General features: G+C 40.1%; 1 protein-coding gene across 1 annotated transcript in view; it reads right to left on the reverse strand.

Moving 5' to 3' along the window:
* ADCY2 (adenylate cyclase 2) overlaps positions 1–27,845 on the reverse strand; it is a 454,325-nt gene that overhangs the window by 84,216 nt on the left and 342,264 nt on the right. The window contains exons 13-15 of the mRNA XM_027520567.1: positions 26,220–26,289; positions 23,414–23,511; positions 3,195–3,279 (exon numbers count right to left, since the gene is read on the reverse strand). Of these exons, the coding sequence (XP_027376368.1) occupies positions 3,195–3,279; positions 23,414–23,511; positions 26,220–26,289 (253 nt within the window). The remainder of the gene's footprint in view (positions 1–3,194; positions 3,280–23,413; positions 23,512–26,219; positions 26,290–27,845) is intronic.

Here is a 27,845-nt window from a genome sequence, read left to right on the forward strand (position 1 = left end):
GCCTGGGGATGGGGTGGACTGGCAGCAACCAGAGTGGATGGAAGGGCGGGGCTTCTCACAGCAATCGGGATGATAACAGATTCCCTGACATTTTTCTCTGAATGCGTCACTGAACAAATACCACTGTTTTTTTTTTTTTTTTTTTTAATATCAACAGGAAAAAACTGCATTTGATTTATCACTCTTCGTTTTTACCCATTTTGATGTGTCCCTACCTTCTTATTAAACCCAGCTGGTCAATGACCCATCGATTTTACTTACTTGTGCTGCACTTTTTGTGCAAAAGACGATAATAAAGGTAAAACTTGTGGAGGAAAAAAAATATCTGCCAGGCTTACCTTTTTTCCATCTCCTTTACAGAAGTATTTTGATTTCATTTTTCATGCAGAGAATTTAATACCAATATTAGCATTGATACTGCCTTTGGCATTAAATTTTCAGAAGGTTAACATAAGTTAGTAGAACATGAGCCTGGGATATTCAGTAGTCTTTCATAAACCCAGTATTTAATCCATAAAAAAGCACAAATCAACAATCAAATCTCATACTTCTCCATGACCACTGTGGAATATTTGTGATATATGTAGGGCTTTTTCCTTCTTCAACTTAAATTTATTCTTTGTAGAGTGACACTAAGTATTATATTACATGTCATGTATAAGAATGGTAATTTTTTCTAAAAAAGAGACAGAAGCAAGCATTTATCATTTTGATCTTTGTTCTAAACACTCATATTAATTTTAAAAAGTTAATGCTGGTTTCTGTTGCCTAAAATACAGGTTTGTCTAAAGTGCTCTAAGAATCAGTTCAGTTCAGTTCAGTCGCTCAGTCGTGTCAGACTCTTTGCGACCCCATGAATAGGCACTCTAAAATATGCAGTGATGGAAAATAATACTAGTTGCTGTTTGTTGAAAATCTGTTAGTATCCTGTTAGGTACTTCTATCTCCAATCGTCCCAAGAAACTTTGAAGACGGTTGTTCTCCAAACTTCATGTGAGGAAATTCTGGCTTAGAAAAGACAAGAATCTCAACGGTGATATGTGTAGTTTTTGACTGAATTTGGAGGGTTGAATAGAAAGCACATTTAAAGCCTTTGTGCAATACCATGTTTGATGTTGTACGTTAAAGAAAAAATCCTTACAGACTATTTTAAAGAGTGAAAAGAACCCCCTAGTGGAACCAGAATTCCTTCTTTAATTTTACCAGGATTACATGTGGACTAAGGATCTCAAGAGGCCAGTAGGGGGAGACTCGGGCACAGATCCTATCCATTCAAGTTGAGAGAGACCAGATGTCTTTAAGCTTGGTCTTCCTGACCACTTTGGCAAAGCACAGGCTTCCCCTGGGGAGGAGGTAAACATAGGTTCATTTGCAGCCTTCAACTTTTCTCTTTGGGACAACGCAGAGTTAAAAAGGACTTTGTAGCATCTGGTGTGTGGGCATTAGAATCCTGGGATGCCCCCAGGGAAGGCTCTGGTTTCCAGGAGGAACCAGAAGCCAGGAATGTTAGATTTTGATCACCCCAAGGCTCTTACAGGAAGGACCCAAAGCCATGAAAGTTCAACACTGTGGTCAGATTATAGTCGGGCTGAGAGGGGAGACATTACTGAAACTTTCTCACCAAGGCAGGAAAGATGCCCCAGGGATTCTCCCTTCCTCCTCTGGCTCTGTCTTTCTTTTTTATAGCAACTTAGTGGACCAGACGGTAAGGAATCTGCCTGCAATGTGGGAGACCCGGATTGATCCCTGGGTTGGGAAGATGCCCTGGAGAAGGCAATGGCAACCCAGTCCAGTATTCTTGCCTGGAGAATTCCATGGACAGAGCAGCCGGGCAGGCTACAGTCCATGGGGTTGCAAAGAGTCAGACACGACTGTGTGACTGGCAGTTTCATTTTCAGTGGAAAGAAAAGTCAGTCTGAAACCCTAACTATGGACTATACCCCTGCCACCCTCAAGACTGGATTCCAAAAAAACGAGAAGTATGTCTACTCAGACACAAGGATATACACAGCTTTAATGAGAGCAGGGTTTAGATTTCCAACAGAACCACAAATGATCATCCCTATTCTGAAAACTGGAGAAACAGGCTGCAGGTGTCTTTGGGGAGTCAGGAAGAGAAAGGGTAGAGTGTGTGTGCGTTTCCACCCAAGGGGAATCTGCACACAGAAAGTCAGGTTTCCTCGTATGTTAGGAATTCCTCCTATCTCAAACTTGACAAAGATCCCCATGGTCAACAGTTACTCCATCTTCTCTACAACCTGTGAGGTCTTCAGGGGATTTTAAAGTGACTTGAGATGCCATGTGTGCATTTGAGGAAATGAGAAACCACAGTCTTACTTTTGGAAGACTTTCCAAGCCAATTGGAAACATTCAAACTATGACATAGCAAACGGAACCCACCAAAGTCTGCAAAGGTCCACGGCAGAAGGATGCAGCATCCACTGTCCAGAGGGAGAGACATGCTTTGGAATCCTAAGCCCTTTTTTGGCCCAATGATGCCATATATCAGACCAGGATGCACCCAGTGCTGGGACTCCAGTTCAGTCCTGTTTCAACTCACTTCCAGTGAACAAAATGAAGCCTTGACTATCTTTCGGGACTTCTGTCTCATCGTTGGCTTTCTCAGGATGCTCTCACAGATCCAGGCCACCCAGCAACAACTGCTTTACACTCAAGAGTCCAGTGAGGTTTACTTCTTATATCCTGAACGAGCACTTAAACCATAAGTGCTGACAATGATTGGTTTTAAGCTAAAACACTAATAAGAGATATTTTTACATTTGTTATTTTCATATTTTCTAAAATTTTATACCTTGTGGAAGTCATTACCAAAGACACACTTGGTTTACATTTTAATTCTCCTGGTCATTAAAAGCCTCCTATTACATTAGTATTTGCTGTTATAAATACTCTGAAAACTTAAGAGGGATAGTACAAAATGTTGACAGAAACAAATAAACACAAATGTGATTTTATAGCACGCTATCCAATATTTCAGGTAACCTTTGAGTTAGTGTCTTGGTTGTTATGGGCTTCCTCAGTTCATAGTCTGGGCTGTTGACATGAAGGATTCTGGCCTCTCTACTGGGCTGTGTATCTCATGAAACAGTAAATCAACAAGCTCCTATTTTGATAGAGCAATCAGTTTTCAATGAGCACACTTTTCAAAGAAATTCCGTATGTGAAGTACCTACCAAAAGCTGTCCAGCAAAGCAGACGAAAAGGATAAAGGCAAGTGAGAGAAACGCCGCTCCAAAGGAAATCCCGAGAATGGACGTTCTACCGGGAAACAAAAAGGAACATGTTAGTGTGGACAGCTTTAGTTTTCCTGGAAAGCCATCGCGAATTCTTGTGGCTTGAATTAGGGTTTTTAAAATGAGGACTTCATTCCTCACTAATATCTTTGAGAAATGAAAATGGCGCTAAAAACAAACCAGAGATACGTCCATAGGAAAATGTATCTACGGCTGTGTCTGAACAACTTGCTGTGATAGACATTAAAACTGTCCTGCTGCTGCTGCTGCTAAGTTGCTTCAGTCGTGTCCGACTCTGTGCGACCCCATAGACGGCAGCCCACCAGGCTCCCCAGTCCCTGGGATTCTTCAGGCAAGAACACTGGAGTGGGTTCCCATTTCCTTCTTCAATGCATGCAAGTGAAAAGTGAATGTGACGTTGCTCAGTCGTGTCCGACTCTTAGCGACCCCATGGGCTGCAGCCCACCATGCTCCTCCAGCTGTCTAACCAGCATCATTTCTTCATAAGAGAAAAACCCTCTTTACACGACTTGCCTCTGCAACCAGCACCTTCATGCCCACACCCGACCACGGCCATCATGGTGCCCCCTTCCCTGCCTCGATGTCCTGGCAGTTTTGCCTCCAGGGCAGCCTCATCGATGTCAGCGGAAACCTCATTCATTCCCCGTTCTCACTCTGTGGCCTTTGCATTTTTGCATGAGCCAATGAGCACACAAGGTTCCTGTGATCATGTGAGAAAAGTACCCACTAAGTTACAGGTTCTGTCACCCTCCGGTTACAAGTAGATAAAAGTGGTCACGAGAACTGTATGCATTTCTCAGAGTTCCTGTAAACAATTCAGAAATTTACGGTGTCTTAAAACGTGCTTTCATCCAAAGGATAAAACTGTTTGCAAGAATTGTATGCATTTCTGAAAGGTCCTTTATACAATGAAAACTAAAGACCTCTTAAAACATCATGTAATCCAAAGGAAGAAGGGGTTGGGAGTATTAGAAAAGATGAGCCATAACGAATAATCCAAGATGAAATTTAAATGCAACATCCAAAGAGAGGTCAGGTGGTACCTGAGATCACAGTGGAAGCTCGAGCCAATGAAGTTGGCTAGAGAAACTGAAGAGACAGGAGACTTGGTACTGAGAAGCATGGGGACACTAAGAAGTGAATGTTGATGCATCAAAGGAAGACCCAGGTATGAGCAATCTACAAGCTGAAATGCCCAGTGAGTGCACAGCTGTGAGCCCCCAGCAGGGGGAAAAGAAGCGAGCCATCAGTGAACTAAGGAACCCCTTCATGCCATCAGGATAGGAAGGGTCCACTCAGTTGGCACTCAGATAGTTGTTCTATCTTGAGAGATAGCACACATCAAGCAAGATCTACAAAACCTTGACTTCAAACCACTGTGCACTCAAAGCTGCCCCAAGGATGTCCTTATGGAGTGCTGAGTTATGTCCTAGACACGATGCACATGCTTTCAAATACCAGCCTGATAATGACATTTGTTCACATTTTACGAGTAACGCTAAGTGTCTGCTAGGAGGGTACAGATACACCAAATACACCTAGATTGTTGACTTGTCTCGTGGCCAGGTCCACGCTGGGTTGGAAGGGAGCAAACATGAGTAAGACCCGTGTTTTGAGTAACTCACAGTCTCAGAAAGGTAAGCTCTGTAAGCCTCCTCGCCTCCCCCATCCCAAACACCTTTTGTCTCAGACATTGCTCCTTAATCCCTGCTCAGAATCCACAGTTTCAGCATCTCCCCATCACAGACTCTCAGGCCTCCTGTTAGCACCGTGGACGGAGGGGAGCATAGGAAGACTCTTGCTATTCCTGCAATGGAAGGGACACCAGAACTCATCTGCTCAACTTCCACTGGCCATTCTTTTCACGCATCTAAGAGAGCTCTGATGGGTTTCCTGTGACTCTGTGCTCCCCTGGTTCCTTGTTGGTGTTAAGGTGATGCCATCTGCATAAGGCTGATGTCAGAAAAATAATACTTTTTTCTTAGGTCTGTAACTGTTCAAATATGAATGATCTCTAATTGAAGGTCTGGTAAGTCTCAGCTCTAAACCATCTGGTAATAGGAGGGTGAAGCTGATGGTGGCATGACATGATGGCATGATGATAGAATACTGTGTGGCCAGCACTGTTCTAAAGGCTTTGTATGCATATGTAACCCTGGACAGCAGGGTTACTGTTCTTACCTCATTTTGTGCAAGAGAAACTGACACCCAGAGAAACTGAGAAACCAACCAAAAGTTAACAACCCTCCCAAGTGGTATGGGTTGGGATTAAAGCCCACACAATTGTATACCTGACCCAGGTTGTGCTTCTTGGAGTAAACATGTCACGTTTCAATCATGTTTACTGCTTTAACTTTCCTGGGAAATTATCCTTTTCATTTAAATTTTGAATGTGAGACATTCTACTTAATATTCTCTTACAATTTTTGAAGTTGTTATAGTTGAAGCAGTTTCTTCTTGTCCTTCATGTTATTTTTCTGATTCTCTTTAGATAAGACTTTTGAAGCTTTGCATGTTTGCTGAACTTCTCAAAGAATGAACTTTTGGCTTATTATTAAGGTCCATGCTTTCTGATCATTTTCTTTATTATTGGTTTCTAATTTAACTTAAAATAATCCTTTCCTCCTTCTTTATTTAAACTTTCATTTGTTCTTTTTCTTGATTGTCATTTGCTGCTAATCTTTTCTATTTTCTAATAAATGCATTTAAGGACATAAATATTCCTATAATTACTGCTTTAGCCAAATCCCACGGCTTTTGATTTATAGCTACTCATTGCCATTCTTTTCTAAAAAGCCTATAATTTCAATTTTCTTTTCCTTTTAATACAAGAGTAACTATACAGGGAAATTATTTTTGGTCTGTCCTTGTTATTTCTAATGTCACTAGGTTTGATCAGAGATTGTGGTCTCTATTATTTTTACTTTGACAATTTCTTTTTCTTCTGGGATGTGATAAATACATTCCATTTCTATTATGTCTTATGATACATATTTACATTTCCTTTTTGTTGGAAACAAAGCAAGTTCTTTCAGTGAGTCTATTGTCAGAGCTTGAGGAGTTAGTCAGATCCCCAGTGGGCTGATTTATTGGCTCAATTTGATCTGTCAATTTTAGAATATATTAACATTTCCAACTAAGTTTGTGGGTTTGTCAATACATCTGAACATTTTAATAGTGTCTATTTATTTCAAAGAGATGCTGGAGTGCATAAAGATTCATGATTGTTAACTTTTCTTGGTGACTGTACTGTAAAATAAGCTTCTCTGTTTTCATGCTAAATGTCTTTCACTTGGATTTAGATTGTCAGAAATTCATACTACTACAGCTTTCCTCTTTCTGGAAGCTGTTTCCTAAAATAGCTATTTTCTATGCTTTATTTCCAACCTTTTCACTTTTAATTTTAGCTAGATTTTTAAAGGTGGTACAGAAGTGACATTTGGTTTATAGCCTCAAACTTTGACTTTCTTTCCAAGAACAGGACATTTTCCTCCATTCACAATTATGAAATTTATTAATATTTGACCAGTTCTCTCCATCTTATTTTCTTAAAATGTTTGGTAAAGTTCAGACAGAACTTGAGTAAAAAACAAATTTAATACAAGGACAGGGGAGCCTGGCGTGCTGTAGTCCATGTGGTCGCAAAGAATCGGACATGACTTAGTGACTGAACAATAACATCACATAAATATCCATTTAAATTTTCAATATGTGTTCAATTTGGCAAGTCGTACAGTCCATGAATTTTCCCATTTTATCTAAGTTGTAAATTTTTTGGCCTTGAGTAATTCATAACTTTTCATATTTATCCTGTTAAAATCTGTAGAATCTGTAGTAAATACCATTTTATTTCTTGTAACATTAGTTTGGGTGGTTTGTGATTATTGTTCTGTTTTTCTTTCTTAGTCTTGCTAACGGTTCGGCATTTAACTGTTTTTTTAAAGAACCAACATTTGTCTTTATTACTTTTCTGTTGTTTGTCTTCCGTTTATTGATTACTTTTTTCTTAGTGTATGTTCCCTCCTACTTATTGGACTTGCTCATCTTTTCCCAGCTTCCTAAGGTTGAAAGGTAAACAACTGACTTCAACTGTTTCTTCTTTCAAATATAAGCATTTAAAGCTACAAATTCCTCTCTAAATTACTGTGAAGCGACAGTCCACACAGTTTCTTTTAATACACAAAACATCTGCTAATTTGTCTTGTGACTTTTTGGATTTATTTCAATTTTTTAATTGAAATATAGTTGATTTACAAAGTTGTGCCAATCTCTGCTGTACAGCAAAGTGACTAAGCTGTACACATATACACACGTTTATGCTCTTTTACATTATGGTTTATCACAGGGTATTGAATACACTTCCCTGTGCCATATGTGAGTGCTCAGTTGCTTCAGCCATGTCCGACTTTTTGTGACCCTGTGGACTGTAGCCTGCCAGGCTCCTCTGTCCATGGGATTGTCCAGGCGAGAGCGCTGGAGTGGTAGTCTTTCCCTTCTCCAGGGGATCTTGCCCACCCAGGGATAGACCCATGTTGCTTGCAGCTCCTGCATTGGCAGGTGGGTTCCTTATCGCCAGTGTCGCCATTCTTTTCCATTACGGCGTATCACAGGATATTCAATAGTTTCCTGTGCTACACAGCAGGACCTGTTCTTAATCCACTTTAATGCACTAGCTTGCATCTAGCAACTCCAATCCCATGGAGAGAAGGGCCTGGTGGGCTACAGTTCACAGGGTCCCAAAGGGTCGGACGGGACTGCAGCGACTTAGCACGCACGCGCGCACCAGCTCCAAGCCCCCAGTCCGCGCCTCTCCCTACCGCATCTCATCTGCAGCCACAAGTCTGTCCCCCACCAGCTCCAAGCCCCCAGGCCGCGCCTCTCCCTACTGCATCTCATCTGCAGCTACAGGTCTGTCCCCATGAACACGCGCACCAGCTCCAAGCCCCCAGGCCACGCCTCTCCCTACCGCACCTCATCTGCAGCCGCAGGTCTGTCCCCTAGGCCTGTGAGTCACTTTCTGTTTTGTAGATGTGTTCATTTGTGCCACGTTTTGGGTATTTATCTTTCTCTTTCTGACTTACTTCACTTAGCATGATACTCTAGTTGCATTCATGTTGCTGCAAATTTTATTCTTTTTATGGCTGAATAACATTTCACTATATGGGCTTCCCCAGTGGCTTGGCAGTAAGGAATTCACCTGCAAGGCAGGGGATGTGGGTTGGATCCCTGGGTTGGGAAGAGCCTTTGGAGAATAAATGGCAATCCACTCCAGTGTTCTTGCCTGGGAAATCCCATGGGCAGAGGAGCCTGGTGGGCTACAGTCCATGGGGTTGCAAAACAGTGGGACATGACTTAGTGACTAAGCAACAACAATATTCCATGATACATATACAAAAACCACATATTCTTTTTCCATTCCTTTGAAAAACTGACTTAAAAAAAAAAAAAACATTTTATTTAGTATTCTTGTTCAGTCGCGAAGTCTTTGGGACCCTATGGACTGCAGCATGCCAGGCTCCTCTGTCTGTTAGTATCTCCCGGAGTTTGCTCAAATTCATGTCCATTGAGTTTGTGATGCTATCTAACCATCTCATCTTCTGCAGCCCCCTTCTTCTTTTGCCTTTAATCTTTCCTAGCATCATGGTCTTTTCCAATGAGTCGCCTTTTCGCATCAGGTAGCCAAAATATTGGAGCTTCAGCTTCAGCATCAGTTCTTCCAATGAACATCCAGGACTAATCTCCTTTAGGATGGACTGGTTGGATCTCCTTGAAGTCCAAGAGATTCTCAAGAGTCTTCTCCAATACCACAGTTCAAAAGCATCCATTCTTCGGTGCCCAGCTTACTTGATAGTCCAACTCTCACATCCATACATGACTACTGGAAAAACCATAGCCTTGACTAGATGAACCTTTGTCACCAAAATAATGCCTCTGCTTTTGAATATGCTGTCTAGGTTGGTCTTAACTTTTCTTCCAAGGAGCAAGCGTCTTTTAATTTCATGGCTGCAGTCACCATCTGCAGTGATTTTGGAGCCCCCCAAAATAAAGCCAGCCACTGTTTCCACTGTTTCCCCCATCTATTTGCCATGAAGTGATGGGACCAGATCCCACGATCTTAGTTTTCTGAATGTTGAGCTTTAAGCCAACATTTTCACTTTCCTCTTAACTTTCATCAAGAGGCTCTTTAATTCTTCTTTGCTTTCTGCCATAAGGGTAATATCATCTATATATCTGAGGTTATTGATATTCCTCCCGGCAATCGTGATTCCAGCTTGTGCTTCATCCAGCCCAGTGTTTCTCATGATGTACTCTGCATAGAAGTTAAATAAGCAGGGTGACAATATACAGCCTTGATGTACTCCTGTCCCAATTTAGAACCAGTCTGTTGTTCCATGTCCAGTTCTAACTGTTGCTTCCTGACCTGCACACAGATATCTCAGGAGGCAGGTCAGGTGGTCTGGTATTCCCATCTCTTGAAGAATTTTCTACAGTTTGTGATGATCCACACAGTCAAAGGCTTTGACATAGTTAATAAAGCAGAAATAGATGTTTTCCTGGAACTCTCTTACTTTTTTGATGATCCAACGGATGTTGGCAATTTGATCTCTGGTTCCTCTGCCTTTTCTAAATCCAGCTTGAACATCTGGAAGTTCACAGTTCACCTACTGTTCCAAGACTGGCTTGGAGAATTTTGAGCATTACTTTACTAGCATGTAAGATGAGTGCAATTGTGCAGTAGTTTGAACATTCTTTGGCATTGCCTTTCTTTGGGATTGGAAAGAAAATTGACCTTTTCTAGTCCTGTGGCCACTGCTGAGTTCTCCAAATTTGCTGGCATATTGAGTGTAGCACTTTCACAGCATCATCTTTTAGGATTTGAAATAGCTCAGCAGTCTTCTCCAGCACCACAGTTTGAAAGCATCAGTTCTTCAGTGCTCAGACTTATTTATGGTCCAACTCTCACATCTGTAAATTTTGTAGTTTTGAATTGAGGTATAACCAACTAACAATGCTGTAATAGTTTCCGGCGAACAGTGAAGGGACTCAGCCCTACCTACACATTGTCTTGTAGTTTTTTATTTGACTAGGTTGTTCAGAAGTATATATAGTTTAACACTAAAATAGTTGGGATTTGTTTTAGATATTCTGTGTTTTACATTTTAAGTGTTGGTGTGGTTAGATATGTTTATAAGTTTTTCTAGCTTTCACATTTCAACCTTTTCAGATTTGTTGAGATGATTTTATGTCACTTCTTGGTCAATGCTCCATGTGCAGTTAAAAATAACATGCATTTCACTGTTGGATTTAGTGTTCTATGAATGCTAATTCACAGGAAGTTAGTCTTACTCAGGTTTTCAAAACTCTTATGTCTAGCAAGGGATAGAAAAGGAATATTAAACATCTAATTCTAGTTATTGGTTTGTCTAATTCTCTTTGTGTTTTTCAGGTTTTTTTTCAAGTATTCTATAGCTGTGTTTTAAGTATATACCATTTAATGATTTTATGTTTTCTGATAAATTGAAGCTTTTGTTAATTTTCAATGCTGCTCTTTACCTTTGTCCATACTTCTTGCCTCCATGTCTCCTTGTCTGATATCAATATATGGATGGTAATTTTCTTATACTTACTGTTTATATGATGTCTATTTTCCATCCTTTTAATTACAACCTAACTTCCTTCTGTGCTTAAAGAGCATCTCTTGTAGACAGTATATGGCTTCATCATGCTTTTATTTGGAGTATTAGTCCTTGTACATTTAATAATAAACCTATCATATGACCATCTTTTGTCTGGTGTACTTCTGCTTTGTCTGCATGGTGTGGTACACGACATTAGATGCTATTCTTCATTACAAGTCTACCATTTTACTATTTGTTTTCTGTCTGTCTCATGTCTTTTCAGTTTTGTTTCTCCCTTATTGTCGTTTTTCTTTAATATAATATTTTCACAGGATTTTTAGTTTCTTCTATTGATTTGTTAGCTATACCTCTTTGTATTTTTAGTGATTGCTCAAGACATAAAATATACATGATTAATGTATCAGAAGTTACTTAATATTAATATTGTAACACTTCAAAAATATATAATGTCCTGACAACAATATAGAAAGAAAGCTGAGCACCGAAGAATTTATGGTTTTGAACTATGGTGTTGGATAAGACTCTTGAAAGTCCCCTGGACTGTAAGGAGACCACACCAGTCAATCCTAAAGAAAATCAACCCTGAATATTCATTGGAAGGACTGATGTTGAAGCTGAAGCTCCAATACTTTGGCCGCCTGATGTGAAGAACTGACTCATTGGATAAGACCCTGATGCTGGGCAAGATTGAAGGCAGGAGGAGAAGGATGACAGAGGATGAGATGGTTGGATGGCATCATTGACTCGATGGACATAAGTCTGAGCAAGCTCAGGGAGTTGGTGATGGACAGGGAAGCCTGGGGTGCTACAGTCCATGGGTTTGCAAAGAGTCAGACATGTCTGAGCAATTGATCTGAACTGAACTGACAACAATATAATTCCCCTCTTCTCTGCATCACAATACTTAGTGTAACTATTATTTTTTGCCTTAAATGATCAGTTGTCTTTTAGAAAAATTAATACTATATAAACATATGGTCTTTTATATGCTCATGTATTAAGAGCACATTCTTCTCTTCATTCCCTCCTGTAGATTCAAATTTGCCTCTGTTATCATTTCAGTTCAGCTTGAAGAACTTCCATTAGCATTTCTTATACTATAGGTTTGCTGGTGATGAATTCCTCTAGCTTTCTTTCATTTGCAAAATGGCTTTCATCTCATTTTAAAAAAAGGAATAGTTTTATTGAATACTTAATCCCGGATTGAACATGTTTATATCAATGGTTCTGATGAGAAGTCAGTAAAAATTTCCATTATTGATCCCTCGCATTCACAATGTATTTTTTTCCTTGGACTGCATTTAAGTGTTTTTTTTTTTTTTTTTCTTTTCTCTTTGGCTTCAGCCGTTTGAGTATAATATACCATGTGCAGTGTCATTTATATTTATTCTTCTTGCTGTTTACAGATGCATCTCAACAAATTTGGGAATATTTGTCACTAAATGTGCTGATAATTTCATTTGTTTTCAAACATTTTTCCACGCCATCTCCTACACACTCCATTTTCCAGATTCTTTGCAAATGGTTCTAACATGGTTTGGCCAGTGGGAAGTGTTGAGGAAAGACTGGAAGGGGAGAAGGAGGAAGCCTGGGTATTTCTGCTGCTTCTCTATGTAACTGTCATTCTCTGAATGGGCTGCACCTACTGCCGTCTCCGCGGGCCCACACCCCTGTCAGGGAAGCATCGTGGCTGCTCACGGTTCTCGGATCCTACATTTCCGGTGACACTGCGTCCATCCTGTGTCCTTCCCACCTAGGGTGGTAGCAGTTTGCCGCCTTGCTCACCGCTTGGCTTCTTTGCCATCCCCTGTTTGACTTCTCAGCTTTGCCCCCATCTGTAAGCACTTCAGTGTATTAAATTCTCTTGATGAAATTCCTGAGGCCATTTCTGTTTTCTTTATAGAACTCTAATCCATTAACTAGAGTTTTTTTTTTTTTTTTTCTTCTAGGTACTATGATAGCATTAGTGATCAGATTGAAACCTAAGAATGATTAGAATCAGTTGCTTCTCCAACTTTCTTCCCTCTTCCTTTGAAAAAACAGCAAACCATTCAGTTTTTATTAGAACTATGGAGAAAATACCTACATACTTCATAGGATATGCCATAGATCAATTTCCTCATGAATGAATAACTGATTATGGATTACACTGGCCTTTAACTACAAAAATCTTAACAGATTTAACAAAAATTACCATGGGTTGATCTGCTTTCAAATCACATAATTAATTTTATGAATCAGAATTTAAAAAAAAGATTCTTGTACTAAAGTAAGATCCATGGGCTCCTGTTTTCCAAAATGCATTTCAGCGTCTGTTTTCAGGAATAATTATTCCACCATACATGTTTGAAAGAGATCCTGGGCCTTCTGGAGTCATGTCAAACAGCTACATTAGAGCCTGAAAAAACAAGTTTCTTAAAATTTGACTCTCACATTTTACAATAATCCACGGGACATGGGGAAGAGCATCTGGTGATATTTTTTTCTGGATGTATCTAGTTTGCTTTTTTTCTCAAGCGTAAGAATCCATTAAAGGAAGATAAGAGGTTGTTAAGGGAAAAAACTGGCCCTAATACCACAGACTGTTTGTGTTCTGCTGAAAAGGATGACAAGTGCCCAGAAAAGCAGGAATGAATAGTCTTAAAAGTATGATAAGGGACAGACTACCAAACATGACTTCATAAGAAACAGAAAATCTGAATAAATCTATAAAAGAGCAATTTAATTAGCAATTTAAAAACAAAACAAAAATAAAAACTACTCACAAGGAAAAGCTCATGCCCAGATGGCTTCATTGCTGAGTTTTACAAAACTCTTAAAGAAGAATTTATATTACTTTTTCCACAAACTCTAGAAGATAAAGGGGATGGGACAGTTACTAAGGGATTCTATGAAACCACTATCACCCTGGTACCAATACCAGATGAGGACCGCACAAGAAAACAAAACTAGAGACCAGCATCTCTTATGAATTTAGATTCAAAAGTCCTCGACAAAATATTAGCAAACCAAATCTAGTCACACATGAAAAGGATTAAGTATACCATGATCAAGTAGGATTTGTCTGAGAAAGGCAAGGCTGGTTTAATACCTGAAAATCAATTAATGTGATACACTATATTCATAGAACAAGGGGAAAAAAGCCTCAAATGATTATCTCAATAGATCAATATGACAAAGCCCAACACCCTTTCATTGTAAAAACACTCATCAGGCCATGATGAAAGGGATTTTCTTTCTCCTGATAAAAGGCATCTGTGAAAAACACACAGATAACATCATACTTAATGATGAGGGACTGGATGTTTTCCCTCCAAGATCATGAACAAGACTATATGGAGCACTGTACTGGAGCTTCTAGCCCGGGAAGTTAGGCAGGAAAATGAAATGAGAAGCACTAGACTGGACAGGAAGACGTGCGGCCGTCTCCATGTGCAGCTGATATGGTCTCGCATGAGCACATGACGTCACAACCTGAGGCCCAGAGCTCTGGTGGCCTGCTCCCCCAGGGCGCTGTCTACTCTCCAGTCCACGGCGCACTGGCATCGCTGTTGGGCGGGATGTAACTCTCATCCCAGCGAACAAGAATTCCCATGATCAAAGTCATGCTTGGTCAAAAGTCCGTAATTATAACCATTTATCCTGCCTGTTCTATCAAAAGCATGTTCAGGCTCATTAAGCATACCCAGTTGTTTGTGTAATGCAATCAATTTTAATTAACATTCTGGTTGCAAAGCTTTTTTTTTTTTTTTTAACATAGAGGCATAATTGATCTATATACTCACTGAAAAGCAAACTCGACTCTCTGCTATCAGGAGGCAAGAAAAATTACACTTTTTAGTGATAATTTTTGACTAAGGCACTTTAATCCAGCGTATTGTTACAATATATGGAAAAGGTTATTTGAATCCAGGTCCTTTCTCCTTTCTCTTTTTTCCTCCAGTTTATTTTATTGCTTATGGGGTTTAGTTTATTGCTTACAGGGGGTCTTGATGAAGAGAGGAAGCATGCTTACTGACATGAGATATCCAGCTTCCTCCCCCCAAGACTGATGTAGACTCTCTCATCAATGCTCTGTTCACCTGTAACAGATTACGTGGTATTTAGTAAGGATAATAGGAACAGAGGAGGGGAAAAAAAAACTTTTAACTGTATGTTAGCATGAAATAATAAAAATCTCTCCCTCTCTTTTTAAGTGACAGGTGATAGAACCTCAAAATAAAAAAAATTATTTGTTAAAAAAAAAGAATTGAAAGGTGGAAAAGGAGACAAGGCATTTAAATATTCATCACCATTACAGATTATTACAGTCTCTCTCCAATAACAGGACTTAGTGAAATTGACATGTTCTGGCCACTTGAAGGTCTTGTGATGCTGGACAGGGAGAAGGAGTTATACTTGGCAAAGTAAAGTGCTTCCACTCCATACCAACAACATGGGTCAAAGACTTGAATTTTCTGAAGGTCCATGGTCTTCTCTTTGTACACTCCTTAGTTGAGCTCATCTCCTCCCAGGTTTGTAAATTACCTATGTGTTGATCTTTCCGAATTATGACTTCGTCCATCCTGACTCCACTCACGAACCATGGGCTCTCACACACCCTCCCTCCCTCTGTGAAGCCCCACCTCCTGGATGCTAATATTAACACACACACACATGTCTGTGATGCTCTGAGCTGAGCCCTTCATCCTATGCTTCTCTCTGACTTGTTCCTTCCCCAGGAGTCTCCCACACTGTAAACGGCTGTCCAATTTTTCCTTGTTGTCCAGGCCAACAACAACAAACAAGCAAGCAAAACCCTACAGAACTTAGGTTTCTCTTATTCTTTGTCTCCCACCCAATAGCAAGACTTCCCTCATCATTCTTTGTAACATGTCCCAGAACTGGACCACTTTTTACATCTCCGTGGCTGCTAGGGTACAAACCATCTCCTTATATGGTCTTCCTATTTCCGCCTACCCGCTTCCAGAGCAGCAAGAACAACACTTCAAGCACAGCTACTGCACGTCCTCAGCTGATAATCTTCCAGGGCTTCCCATTACACTCAGCATTCAGTCAACCCTGTGGGGGTAACATGACCTGCTGGTCTCACAACTGCTGTGATGCCGTTTCCACACTCCCTGGCTCACTCTGCTCCCAACCCTTGCCTCCTTGTTGATCCCTGAACACATGTGTGACCTCCATCATCTAGAATGTTCTCTTGACAGGTACCCATGCTTACCATTTCAATTCATTCAGACTTCTCTTCCACATCACTCAATCCATGATGCCTTCCCTGACAGCCCTCATCTGAAATACCACCTTCCCTCACTCTACAGGATCCTGTCTTAATTTTTCTTAAAGCTTATCACTACTGAATTATTAATATTTGTTTATTATTTATTGCTGTACCTCTTCATAGAATTCAAGCTGTATGAGGGAAAGGATTTTTGGGGTCACTGCTACTTCCATGGCATCTCTATAACCATGCCTGGTATATGGTAGCTTGATACAGAACTGTTGAGTGATTCCATAAATGATGGACTGAATGCATGCATGAATTTCTCAAGAATTTCTATTTTTATTACAAATGCTCAGAGTATAGCTCGGATACAAAGTAAAAGTATACTGGCCGGTTTTGTTGAGTAAAGACACATTCAGCTTCCTTTTTATTGTTACTGTCCCTCAAATCTTACTATATCAGTGACATACAGGCAGCCACACTTCCTGGAGTGAGCACTGATTCCCACGAAATCCACTTTTTCTTAATAGAATTTTCAGATGGGCATCCTGTTACACATACTAAAGGTGACCCTTTCTAGCTTCCCTTGCAGCTAGGTTCACACATGTGACTAAGATCTGTCTTGGCTTATAGACCAAAGTGTCATGACGTATCTTCATAGTTCCTGGGAGGTATCTTCAGAGATGATGGTTTTAAATGCCTTTTGCCCTCTGCCTCTGGGTCTGCTCCTCCATCCTGTGCTCAGCACAGGATACGGCCATCTTAGACAGTGAAGATGAGGACCAAAGTCTAGGGAAAGCAGAGTCTGTGCTGGAGGGACCCAAGGTCCCTAAGGAATCCGAGAAACCTCTGGTCTTAGATTATGGGTAGGGAACTAAACCATTTGGAGAAGGAAATGACAACCTACTCCAGTACTCTTGCTTGGAAAATTCCATGGACAGAGTGGCTTGGTGGGCTGCAGTCCATGGGGTTGCAAAGAGTTGGACATGATTGAACAAGTGAACACACTAAACCATTAACTTGCATTCAAGCTAATAACTATGAGGCACGTCCACACGTTCAGAGGACCTGAATTCAGAGTCAAATATTGTTCACTTCAGTAAAAGCTACGTGGTTCATTTATCTTGGACAGTGAGAAGGATCTTGCTTCATTTTTTGTTTGTTTTCTTTTCTTTCTTTCTGTTCTCTCTTTTCCTTTCCTTCCCCCCTCCCCCCAAAACTCATATCCACTGCATCAAGATAATGCAAGAAGCAACTCACTTTCATGATATCTAGTATGACTGATGGCTTAATGGGTAAAGAATCTACCTGCAATGCAGGAGACATGGGAGATGCAGGTTTGATCTCTAGGTCAGGAAGATCCCTTGGAGAAGGAAATGGCAAGCCACTCCAGTATTCTTGCCTGGAAATTCCCATGGACAGAGGAGCCTGGTGGGCTATAGTCTGTGGGGTTGCAGAGCCAGGCAACCCTGAATTAGGGACTGAACACAGTATTGGGGCTCACAACTTTGCTTGCCTACCAAAGCAAAATTGCCTTCACAATAGTCATTATCCATCATTTGTGTTTAGAAAAATTAAACTCTTCCCTATTTGTTTCCTTTATGAAGATAAAAACAAAATAAAAGTGACTCTTTTGAAATCATTATTAAATCATTAAAGAGCATTGATTACTGACATGAGTAATAGAATGCATACTAAAGAATCTCAGTAGAAATAATAGTTCTAAGATATTAAGATTGTAATTTGCTATTAATTTTCCTTAAGGAAAATGTCATTATTCTTGATTTTGCTTGGGTTAATGAAACACATCATATTTCACTGAACATTATTACAAAAAATCATTCTTATTTTAATAATTGCCATGACTGATTTAACATAATCTATTTAGTTTACAGACAATATGAATGAAACTACTAAAAAAGGCAAAAATTTCTGCTTGATCATTTCTGATCTTTTAAGGTAGCTCACATTTCTCATGGGCTTTCCAAGTGGTGCTAGTAGTAAAGAATCTGCTTGCCAGTACAGGAGATGTAAGAGATGCAGGTTTGATCTCTGGGTCAGGAAGATCCCCTGGAGGAGGGCATGGCAACACACTCCAGTATTCTTGCCTAGAGAATCCCATGGACAGAGGAGCCTGGAGGGCTACAGTCCACGAGGCTGCAAAGACTCAGACACGACTGAAGCGACTTCCCACACATGCACACCACATTTTTGATAAAGTTATAGTATAAGGCAGACAGAAATGAGAGAACAACTCCAAAAAGAGGAGCCAGCTAATAATTTAATTATATCTGCTTAAATCCCAAGACTAGAGCCAGATTGAAAAATTATGGGTCCAAAAGGGATGATGGAAGGCCCTCTTTCATGCAAATACTTCCCCTTACCAGTCCTGCCAAGATCACATCTCCCTCTGTTACTGGTTATTCATTCACTCAGTGTTTTATTCGTTTACTTACTTATTTCATCACATCTCTCCTGTTTTTCAAAAAACAGGCAGTTTACAAAAAGGAGAACAGACAAAATAAAATAAAACTATAATCCAGTGTATTTGAAAACAAGTCAGGGCATGTCAGAAAAAGTGAAAAGCATATTACCCCAATACACATGCTTCAGAAAGTATAACAGACTTATCATGTTTAAATAGACACACTCAGAGCAAAGACAAGAATACCCTAGATACACAGAGGGTCTTGAAAGCTGGTGCTTAGAGGTCTTGATGCTAAATGGCTTGGGAGGAACCAGGGGCAGACATGTGCCATGAAGTGAGTGTGAGATTTAATGTCAATGCAAGGTTGGTGACACTTGCAGGATTTTCTTAATGGAAAATTAGAACTGAGCGCTTGAATCAAGTCAGAAGCATAAAGTGCTATCCTATCAGGAAACAGGAAACATAAAAACTATGTCCACTAATTTTCAGGGACACTGACTATGTAGGGTCCCAAATGGAAAAAGAGTAACCTTGGAAAACTTGAGATCCCCAACTGTGATCCACGTTAAGGGGCTAATCAAATTCACATGACCTATTTAGTGAAGGAACCTAGACCTAAGGATTTCCAAAAAATAATGTGGCTTGAACTGGCAAACCCCAGACATACCTGGCAGAGATACAGTGAAAACCTATCACAGAAAACCTATCTCAGAAAACATGAGACCACCCTGGACCCAAACCCTTGCTTTGATGAACTCACAGCTGAAATTATAGATGACCCAAGAAGACACATGGCCATGAGAGGGACAACAGCAAGAGTAAGTAACAGAATTCATGCATTTGTGAAGCATAAATACCAGAAAGAAACAAGTGATAATTTCATACAATATGTTTAAAATCTGAAAATAAGAGGAAAAAATATATGCATAAGCAAAATAGAGAATTATAAGAAAATCTCAGATAAAATGTCACTCAGTCATGTCTGACTCTTTGTGATCCCATGGACTGTAGCCTTCCAGGCTCCTCTGTCCATGGGATTCTCCAGGCAAGAATACTGGAGTGGGTTACCATTCCCTTCTCCAGGGGATCTTTCTGACCCAGGGATTGAACCCAGGTCTCCTGCACTGCAGGCAGATTCTTTACCATCTGAGATATCAGGAAGGGCAGGAGGAAAACGGGGTGACAGAGGACGAGATGGTTGGACAGCATCACCAACTCGATGGATGTGAGTTTGAGTACACTCTGGGAGACAGTGAAGAACAGGGGAGCCTGGAGTCTGCAGTCTATGTGGGTCACAAGGGGTCAGACATAATCTTAGCGACTGAACAACAACAGATAAAAAGTAGACTTCTTAAACATGAAAACATGATCACTGAGATTATAAACTCATTGTGGATGAAATATTCACCGGAATGCTTCACAAAGAAGTAAAGAGGTGGGAACTTGGAGGCGAAATTGCAGCACCTGGAGCACAGAATGAACAGTGCAACATGCAATTAATAAGTTTCAGGAGGAAATAACGAACAAAGGACAAGAGCCATATGCGAAGTAATGCAGGCAGAGGGTTGGTAAGAACTAAGCAAAGACCTGAATCTTCAGGTGGAAAAAAAAGATCACATCTGGTCACTTAGCGAATTAAGAACCAATGCATATCTAGAAACAATATAGTGAAAACCAAGCCTCCCTCCCCATCCCCCCAAAAACAAAGCTGAAAAGCATACAAAGAGGAAAGACCCATTACCTATAAAAGAATGCAATGGGGTTGACAGAAGACATTCCTTAGCAACAATAGAAGCTGAAATTCAATGCAATAGTATCAAAATACTAAGGGAAAATAAGAATTTTATACCCACACTATTGTTCAAGAGCAAATTAAAATAAAGCAGATAAAAGCATTTTAATAGAAACAAAAATAGGAGCTGCCACTACTCACAGATATTAAATAAAAGATAAATTATACACATTTATATGATACACATCAACAAGAAGGAAAATAAACTTGGAAGAAATAATTTTTACAAAGTACTGATGAGCAAATAAAGTGATAAACAATGCAGGTAAGTCTAAATGAATATTGACTATAGTTACCATCTGGAACTAATATTCTAAGACATAATTACAGGAAGAGACATAATGATTAACTTCATAATTTATTAAATTAAGAATGTGTTAAAATTTCAATGGCAGTTATTCAAAGAAAAATATATAGGATCCTCCTTCTTGCTCCTCTCTCTCTCCATATATATATATATATTTCCCAAAAAAGAATATGAATAAAGCAAACTTGATCAATCCTTTAGCGGTTAAGAAGATGGGGGATGTGGGGTGTGGAGGAAATAAACCAAAGAAAAGCAGAGTAAATGAAACATAAAATAAGACAGTAGAATTGAGTCCACGGGCATCAATAAAAGAATCAAAATACAAATGGAATAAACACACATTAATATACAAAAGATGTCAGACTGAATGAATAGATAAGACAAAATAACAATAACAACAGATACTGTTTGCAGGAAGCTTACCCAATGAATAAAAGTCCCCACGAGCACAGAAACATTATGTATAGTCAATATGACACAGGCTCAACATTTCTGACATATGGATGGTGTGAAAATGCATATCTATTATGTTCAGTATTTTTCTGTATCTTTGAAGTATTTCACAGTAAGAATTTTTAAAAAGAAAAATTAGGACACTAACATGAAAGAAAAATGAAGGAGAAAGACATAAGATACTAGGAGGCCAGGACTGAATGCAGGTGTACAGTTTCCCTGTGAAAGGTGTCCACAGACCTCACTCTGAACTTTCTAACTGCCAACACAAAGAGGGAACCATAACCCGCACCTATTTCCCAATTTCCACGCTCAAAATCCAACTTGTTGCTCAAGAGAAACCCAATAATTTGTAATGATGCCCAAGGGAACAAACTTTGATGGGTTCTCATAAAATAACACAACAGAGAAGAGACAAAAACTTAAATAAATAAAAGCAAAGACAGAAAAGACATCAACTTTTTTCTTTTTTTTTTAGGGCTAATTCCATGAAATGTTTTCCCCGGTTCCCAGAAGCCTTTTCATCTCTGTTTTGCCATCATCTTTTGTAACCCCTTAATCACATTCTCCCCTCCCAACAATTGGGGATAAACGCTGTCTTAACTGTGATGTAGAAGATATAAAAACACTCATCCAACAGGAAGATGTAGCAAATGAATCCCTCTGCTTTAGAAATAAGGGCCTGTCCCCTTGGTGATACTTGTTTCAGCCACATCACTGTTTACATGCCCTGCAGTCCTGCTGCTCAATAAGCTTTGTCTGTGCAGGGGCAGCTGTTTCTCTCCTGCGCCATGTGGCAGAGCCTGGAACTCAGAAGGAGCTTATTTTGTTAACATGTTTTCTTCTAGTGGAAAACCGACAGATTGACCTTGGCAGATTCCACTGAAGATTGTGTAAGTCTAAAGGAAGAATTCACTGGACAAATGCATTCAATGCTCATCAATGGGGAGAAGGGGATGACCAGGTTCAACACTTCTAAAAGGGGGCAGGTAGCTTTGGGACTGTACACATATAAGTGATGCTTTGCCTTGTATTGGCTCGGTGCCCGGAAGAGCATCCCTTGGGGTACGGAGGGAAAGGCAGACCATTTCTTTCTAGTTTGCTCCAAATTTTTGTGGGACAAACTGTTGCCCTGCTGCAGCAACTCAGGTTGCCCACAAATGCTGGCTGCACCGCTGACGCGAAACGCCGTCAGTCAACTCACTCCAGGTAGACTGAAAATGATAACTGTAGCCTTTACAAAAGAGGCAATGATGACAGGAAAGGAAATTTTTCTTAAATTTCTAATCCCCAATTATTAAAGATAGACAAGAGTTTTCCTTTCCTTTAGATTTCATGATGAGAAAGAATAGGTCAGTTGACATATTATGAAGTACTGTAATACTGCACTCATTAAGATTTCCCAGCAGCTCAGATGGTAAAGAATCTGCCTGCAGTGCAGGAGACCTGGGTTTGATCCCTAGGTTGGTAAGATCTGCTGGTGAAGGGAATGGCTACCCACTCCAGTATTCTTGCCTGGAGAATCCCATGGACAGAGGAGCCTGGCGGGCTACAGTCCATGGGGTCCCAAAGAATTGGACACCACTGAGCGACTAACACTTTTACAAGATTCAAGGCAAAGTCTACGGAGGAATCCTAGAGTGACTGGATTTTAGCAGTAGGTGGTAAAGTGAGAGCTCTGGTCACTCAGTTCTCCCATCTGTACCCAGGGGTCTCCTGGGAGGGGGGAGTTGGACGGTAACTCATAACAGTCAGAGATGGCGGACCTGGTGGGCTTCAGGGAGCAGAACATGAAATCAGAATGGACGGTGGGCAAACTGAGCCCAGGGGAGGCTCTGTCTTCAATACACAATAACGTTTGTTTATTAGAAACAATATCTAGTGATTCTGCTCTTTCTGGGTAAAGGTATTGGGTTACATTTCTTAGACATGGGTATCAGAATAATACAGAAATAAAGTGAAATGATTCTATTTATTAAAAAAAAAAAATCCCCGTAAGGTGAATCTACATGGCCACTTTGAAAATTCAAAATTACTATAACTAAGACATGGGGCCCTTCACCTTCACACGTCCTGAATTAACCCCCCAGCCCGACATCGTCTCCGCATCCTGGCCCCCACCCTTCCCCGTACCCTTCTCCCCACCCTTCTTACATAAATGCTCAGTTGGGAAATGTGCATCCTCTTGTATATAGAATAACTGAGTCTAGATATACTGTATAGTATAACTTCAGTATAACAGTGCAGTGGAAAGGCACGCCCAGTGAACATCCCAAAGGTGAACCGCATGTACTTACTTGGGTAAGACCAGAACCTGCACGATAAAGATGCAGAAGAAGATCAGGCAAGCGCAAGTCACGTAATACTTGAAGGCCGGCAGTGCGGTGGCTCGGTACTAAGGGGAGAAAGGAAACCAGGAATGATGGTCCTCCAAGAGAAGCGCTGAGACAAGCCCCAGCAGCCTAACTGCGCCCAGTTCAAGCATCAGGCTTGCAGGAGGTGGCAGAAATGAGCAGGACAACAGCTGTTCATCCCTGATGACGTGCGCTTCCTCCCTCCAGACGAGCTATGAGGGGGACTCCGGACCACGGTTTTAACCAGTAGACCGGTTCAGAAGCCCATTTAGAGGTAACTGAACCCTCCAGCAAGGAGACAGAGCACCTGGCCAGAGAGACGAGCGAGCAACCTTAAGGAACAAGGAGCAAGCAGGCATCCTGGTTCCCCTGAGGGTCTGAGTTCCACAGCTACTTGGGGAAAGCAAATGGCTTTTCATAGAGGAGTACTTGACTTTGAAGAGTATTGAGGAAATGCAGTTTGCTCGTTTTATTTATTCATTTTACTATTTTATTATATTATTGAGAGGTGGTGAGTGAAGTTACAAGACCAGACCAGCAGGCTCTACTCTCTATGAACATTCGTTGGCCTGTCTGGGCCCGGCTGTTGGATTCTTTCTACCCATGCTGCGGAATCGGCCAGTTCAAAGGCTTTCCACAATATCCAGGATCATTGACTGATCAGTGCAGCTACCCGCCTGGGGCTGCCCCTGGTGATTTATGCAGGAAAAACCAGCCAGCGTTGTATTCATGATGACAATGATCTGTCACACGTCCCCTTTACTATGTGATGGTCTGCCGGGCACGTGCAATGCTTTGAGTGGACTGAGTCATTTCATCCTCAACAAAAACTTCCTGCAGCAGGAACTAGTATGGTCCCGAGTTTTGGTTGAAAAAAACCTCGAACCAGGATGACTCATGAACATTCTCAGAAACACACACACACAGCAGGATTTCCACCCAGGTGGACTGGCTCCTGAACCTAGGCTTCCAAACTGACTGCCCCTCCAAAAGGGGTTCTATGATAAAATTTAAGGAGATAGAGTTTTTGTGGCAAGGCTCCCGAAACTCCCTGAGACAATGCTGGCAGGTAGCGTTAGTGTGTCTGCACAGACTGTTTGCCGAGTTAACGGAAGTTAGGTATGTATTTTGGGGGTATAGCCTCTGGGGTTTTGGTGCAGATATTGGATCTCTGGGTTGTCTGGATTCTCTTCTTTGTCTTGCAGCCTTTTAACCCTCCTGCTGGCCTGCAGAGCAGGCTCGGAGCTGGAGGGCAAGAAGTGAGCTTGAATCTCAGTGCTGTCTAAAGTCGGTCTCAAAGGCAGCCTCTGCGGACGCGTACACCAGGGAAATGTCTGCACACGTCACATGTTTCAATAAACATCACTTTATGTTTACTAGAATATTCCTTTGGTTGCTTTTGTGACTTCAGAGCCAGGGTAAGTTACAATGCTGATGAAGAAACTAACATAATTGCTGAAATGTGATTATATTTTATGCATTCAGTTATGCCCTTATCTTCTTTCTCTGGGCCTGTGTAGAGACATGAGTTGGAATTTCCTTGTGGTATTAATAAAGGAAAAGGACTTCTATCAGGAAGGAACTAATTCAATGTTTAAATAATAAGTAGTCATTAGTCTCTAAGTTCTTCGATAACAATAATAATAATAAATTGTATCAAACATCAATTTGGTAAACTGTCTGTAGTCAAAGTTCCTGACTTAGAAGCAGAAAATTGATTTTCTCGACCACTAACTAGTATGAAAGAGTGCTTTGGCATCACTGTAAAATCCAACCTTGATGAGCTTTGGAAGGAATTAGGAATTTTGATATTTGTTATTTCCTTTCAATATCCAGAAAACAATGAACTAGATTTTCTCAACGAAGTTTTAATATCTGGGCTGTGACTGTGGCCATCAATAGAGTAGCTTTTGTTCAAACTAAGACTGTAATTGCATGGCAAAGTGGTACAAATGACCTCTACCCTGCTCTTTTTCTAGATTAACATGAAACAAAAGGCAGATGAATCAGGCCAACCTACAACAGTTGTCCTTTCTGTGACAATAATTCATTTTAGCAAATCCCGGTTTAAGCTCGACATGTACAAATGATGTCTGTTTATATATTTGTGCCTGAAACAGCTCTACTTTAGGAGTCATAATGTGAAAGGATTTAAATGCAGCAAAACTTAAAAGTTTGAGGTGTCTAATTCTCCCAACCAGGGGTTCATTCTTCTCATACTCTTGTAAAAAGTTAAAATAATTTGTATAAGGACACTGTAAAATTGTCGCAAGGGGTTTTGTTTTCTTTTAAAACATTTATTCTAAGAAAATTTCCCACTGAGAAAGCAAGATACTGTTGTTTTTTTGGTCATGCTGCATGGCATGTGGGATCTTAGTTTCCCCACCAGGGATCAAACCCACACCCCGACACTGGAAGCATGGAGTCTTAATTACTGGACTGCCAGGGAAGTCCCAAGATAGAAAGGTATTAACTCCTTCCCTTCCCTTCACCCCACATCTCCTGGATATCATTTACTAATAGGAATGTTGAGAGAGGCGACGAGCCAAAGACAGAAACTTGGTAACCAGAAGTGTGGTTAAACAGTATTCGCACAGAAGAACCACAGAAAAAGCTAGAAAGAAATCTGATATGGTTAAAGGCAGTTTAAATGTCACATTAAAAAAACATGAATATAATTTCATGATGGAGTTTTTAAAAGCTAATATTTTGGAAAAATGATTGATTTTGAAGAAAAAAAATTGCTTACTTCTTTTTCTATTATTTTATTGTAGAAAAGCAATGAGATTCTCTGAATGTCTTCAGACTTGAGCCATTGCCTGGAAATAAAAAGGACAGACACATCATTAAAACCAAACCTCGAACCAAACACCTGGAACTTAAAAAAAAAAAGACTTGCATTCTTCTTTTTTCATATTGCCAAATAACTGGAATATGGAATCTAGGTTTGTTAACAAGATCTGCAAATGTAATATTCTTCTTCACACATTGCCTTCCTTTGAAAATTCTATATTGCAAATCAGCTGTCATACCAATCAAGTTATCCAACTTAAATAATTAGGGAGATAAGTCATTAAAAGGACTCAAGTACATCAATGAGTTTATTTGCTGATGTTTTAGTGAAATCACATGGCGAGTTTTGTCTCCTAAAAGGGTTTGGTTTATACAGAAGTATTATTTTTCCTCAGTTTATAGAAAGCAATTGATCACAGAGCATCAGAAACATTTAGAGTAGCTTCCAGGTCTGGGAAAGAAGACTTTACTCCTTTCATGCTTACTAAAAATACTTTCATTGTCATATTTTTCATTTGTGGAAGGTAAAAAAAAATTGTGCTTTAACAGTTTTCAAAAACGGGTAAAAATACTAACAGAAGAAGCAATCACGTCAGATCACTAACATAGTACATTGATGCCAACATAAACACACACATACATAATACATATATATCTTTCAGATGTTCAAAAATAAAAGTTATATATAAGTAAGCATTCTTACACATTTACTTACTATGAGAAATCTGTTTTGAGAAAGCAGTTCAGGTAGAGAAAGATCTTAAAGACAAAACCCTTCACCAGAACATCGAGTATAATCCCTGGTTAAACAGCCACCCTGGGTGTATGATCCAGCGAGCTGAGCATATAATGCCTGGTGTAGTCACACATTTTGCAACAAAATAAACAAATACTTTATGAAATAGAGTTAAGTGAAACAGAGAGATACATATTGTTATAGTCGTGAGTACAGAAATGTAAGAAAAATTGATATCAATGCATCAAGAAAAATACCTAGAAATAAATACTAACAAAATAAATTACCATCTAGGTTGTCAAAATACTTTGGAAGTTTGACTTCTACCTGTACTTTCTGATTTTCCTTTAGAATAAAAACTTTTATAGTTATAATTACCTGAATTACATGCATCTATGCATGTAGTATCCGAGAAGGCAATGGCACCCCATTCCAGTACTCTTGCCTGGAAAATCCCATGGACGGAGGAGCCTGGTAGGCTGCAGTCCATGGGGTAGCTAAGAGTCGGACACGACTAAGTGACTTCACTTTTACTTTTCACTTTCATGCATTGGAGAAGGAAATGGCAACCCACTCCAGTATTCTTGCCTGGAAAACCCCATGGACAGAGGAGCCTGGTGGGCTGCTGTCTATGGGGTCGCACAGAGTCGGACATGACTGAAGCGACTTAGCAGCAGCAGCAGCATGCATGTAGTATATACATATAAATACCTGCATATTTATGTATATGTCTACAAGTACATATAATGATATAGCTATATCTATGTCTATATCTATACCTATGTAACTGTATAAAGGGAGATAGAGAGTATATATATATGCTTTTGGAGATAAAATTATATTTTT

Source organism: Bos indicus x Bos taurus, chromosome 20 (genome assembly GCF_003369695.1).
Source record: "Bos indicus x Bos taurus breed Angus x Brahman F1 hybrid chromosome 20, Bos_hybrid_MaternalHap_v2.0, whole genome shotgun sequence".
Classification (NCBI taxonomy): domain Eukaryota; kingdom Metazoa; phylum Chordata; class Mammalia; order Artiodactyla; family Bovidae; genus Bos; species Bos indicus x Bos taurus.